The sequence below is a fragment of the Sinocyclocheilus grahami genome, unplaced genomic scaffold (genome assembly GCF_001515645.1).
Source record: "Sinocyclocheilus grahami isolate Dianchi unplaced genomic scaffold, SAMN03320097.WGS_v1.1 scaffold2122.1, whole genome shotgun sequence".
Lineage (NCBI taxonomy): Eukaryota > Metazoa > Chordata > Actinopteri > Cypriniformes > Cyprinidae > Sinocyclocheilus > Sinocyclocheilus grahami.
The window spans coordinates 19,504-22,011 of NW_015507301.1; the positions used below are offsets into that span (position 1 = coordinate 19,504).

The following is a 2,508-nucleotide window of genomic DNA, read 5'->3' on the forward strand; positions in this document are numbered from 1 at the left end:
CATACACCCACAGACACACAGATATGCCCACATACACCCACAGACACACAGATATGCCCGCATACACCCACAGACACACAGATATGCCCACATGCACCCGCAAACACACAGATACAGATACACAGATATGCTCACATATACCCGCATACACCCACAGACACACAGATATGCCCACATACACCCACAGACACACAGATATGCCCACATACACCCGCAGACATGCCCACATTCACCCGCATACACCCACAGACACACAGATATGCCCACATACACCTACAGACACACAGATATGCCCACATACACCCGCATACACACACAGATATGCCCACATACACCCGCAAACAAACAGATATGCCCACAGACACACGCAAATGCCCACAAACACACAATATTCTGATGTTCAGGTTGTGTTTCTACAGGTTGTGGCTTCTCAGGCTGCTCTCTGCCATTACCTTGACGACAACAGTTGCTCTGCCCTCATCATCCTGGGCTTTGTCATGATGTCTCCGCTGGTTGTGGTTGCTGCTGCCACGTTCTGCGCTCTTCTCAGGCGGCTCCACCTTCTCTTATATTTTCAGCCAATCGCAGAAGCTCGGTACCAAGGGCGGGGCTTGGGCTGGAGGCGGGACATCCATGCCTGGGTTTGACTGACAGACGCACCCACCATTCTTAGGTCAGCGTCCGAGGTGACCTTTAGCAGCATAGTGTAAAGGTCAAAGGGTGAATGATGTCACAGGACAGCGACGGCGTTACCGTAACTCTATAGAAACATAATCATGTAAAGTGTGTAACACAATGTATATAATATATCCCTGAATGACCAAAATATAACTCTGGAAATGTTTTTAAGAGAATCCTGTTTCAGCCAATTCAATCTTTTCACATGATTGAGAAATTGATGCAAAATTCAAGAGTAAGTGTTACTGTTACCATATTATATTATATGACTACTTTATTTCCGCACATGCTAGATTCGTTAAGTCTGTTTGCGCGCAATATATGACGATGCTCTGTGCGACGCGATCACACAAATGCACATCATCACAATGAAAAATATTTCTTTGTTCTGAAGAAAACCAAGGTGTTACAGACTTCTATGTAACGCGATTTGAGTGTTACCAAACTGACGTTTCGTGGTTTATGAATAAGTGTAGTAGTTTAGAGATGAGCTTTCTCGCTCATGTCGATGTTTATATTGGTTGGTCAGCTGTGTGATTCAAATGTGCAGAAATGTTAATAAACCAACTGAAATCAAATCTGTGGTTGGACTTCATTTTGGAAAGTCTTGGTGAAATCTGAAGCGTGTATTTAGATCAGACCCGTCCCAAAAGCCAGCGCTGTAAAAATATCTCGCAATTATAAATTCATGAGGCTCAGAAATATTCCTGGTATATAGAACACAAGAGAAGGACGCTAAATCATCCAGAAACATCAGTCTGTGTATGGTCACATCATGTACATACAGTATGTAATGTTTGTAACATTTAGCATAATGATCACCATAACTCAGAGACGTTTATTTGTCCTTGTGAAGGTGAGCTGATGTTTGAGGTCAGACTGTGTGTGATTTACAGAGTAACTCTTTCACCGGGCCAGTTTGACCTGAACACACTCAGCGTGTGATTTGCATATGCAAAACTCTTAATGCCCCCCACCCCACCTAATGCACTGTGATTTATCACCATGCCAACAGGCAGCGGCTGGACGTTTGCCATGGCAACATAATGGGACGAGAGAGGGTTGAGCTAATGACAAGTAATGACAACCAGCAGAAAGATGGAGAGGCAAGCGTATGGAGAGAGAAAGTTTCTAACAGAGCGATCGTTCACTGAAACAACGATAATTCTGTCATTCTTCAATCACCTCATGATGTTCCAGTGCAATATATTTTCATTCATAGTGACCACGACTATCAAACTGTAAAACAGGACAAAAATAAACACCATAAAAGTTTCATATCATTAGTCTGTATTTTTCACATTTTTTGTAGTTTTCATATAGTGTCAAACACAAAATATTGCGACAGAGACCGAAGTATCAGCTCGTTGTGAATGAGTTTTAGTGTAACGCTGTCTTTCACACATTCAGATGATCAAATACTGATGTACTTCTCATCACAGAGGCGTTTGTCTGAATGTCTCCTGTTCTCACTGTGAGAAACACTCATGATGAGCGAATTACTGAACGACAGCGTTTAAATATTACACATGACAACGTCTCTACCATGATCATAGTGTGTTGTGAGTGGTTGCCAGGATGTTGCTATGGCATTTTAGGCGGTTTCAAGGGTGTTGCTATGGCATTTTAGGCGGTTTCAAGGGTGTTGCTATGGCATTTTAGGCAGTTTCAAGGGTGTTGCTATGGCATTTTAGGCGGTTTCAAGGGTGTTGCTATGGCATTTTAGGCGGTTTCAAGGATGTTGCTATGGCATTTTAGGCGGTTTCAAGGGTGTTGCTATGGCATTTTAGGCGGTTTCAAGGGTGTTGCTATGGCATTTTAGGCGGTTTC

The 2,508-nt window shown here is 43.1% G+C and overlaps 1 protein-coding gene across 1 annotated transcript in view; it reads left to right on the plus strand.

Moving 5' to 3' along the window:
- LOC107574126 (transmembrane protein 88-like) overlaps nt 1–1,210 on the plus strand; it is a 2,140-nt gene extending 930 nt beyond the window's left edge. The window contains exon 2 of the mRNA XM_016260592.1: nt 420–1,210. Within this exon, the coding sequence (XP_016116078.1) occupies nt 420–647 (228 nt within the window). The 3' untranslated portion in view covers nt 648–1,210. The remainder of the gene's footprint in view (nt 1–419) is intronic.
- The last annotated feature ends 1,298 nt before the right edge of the window (nt 1,211–2,508 follow it).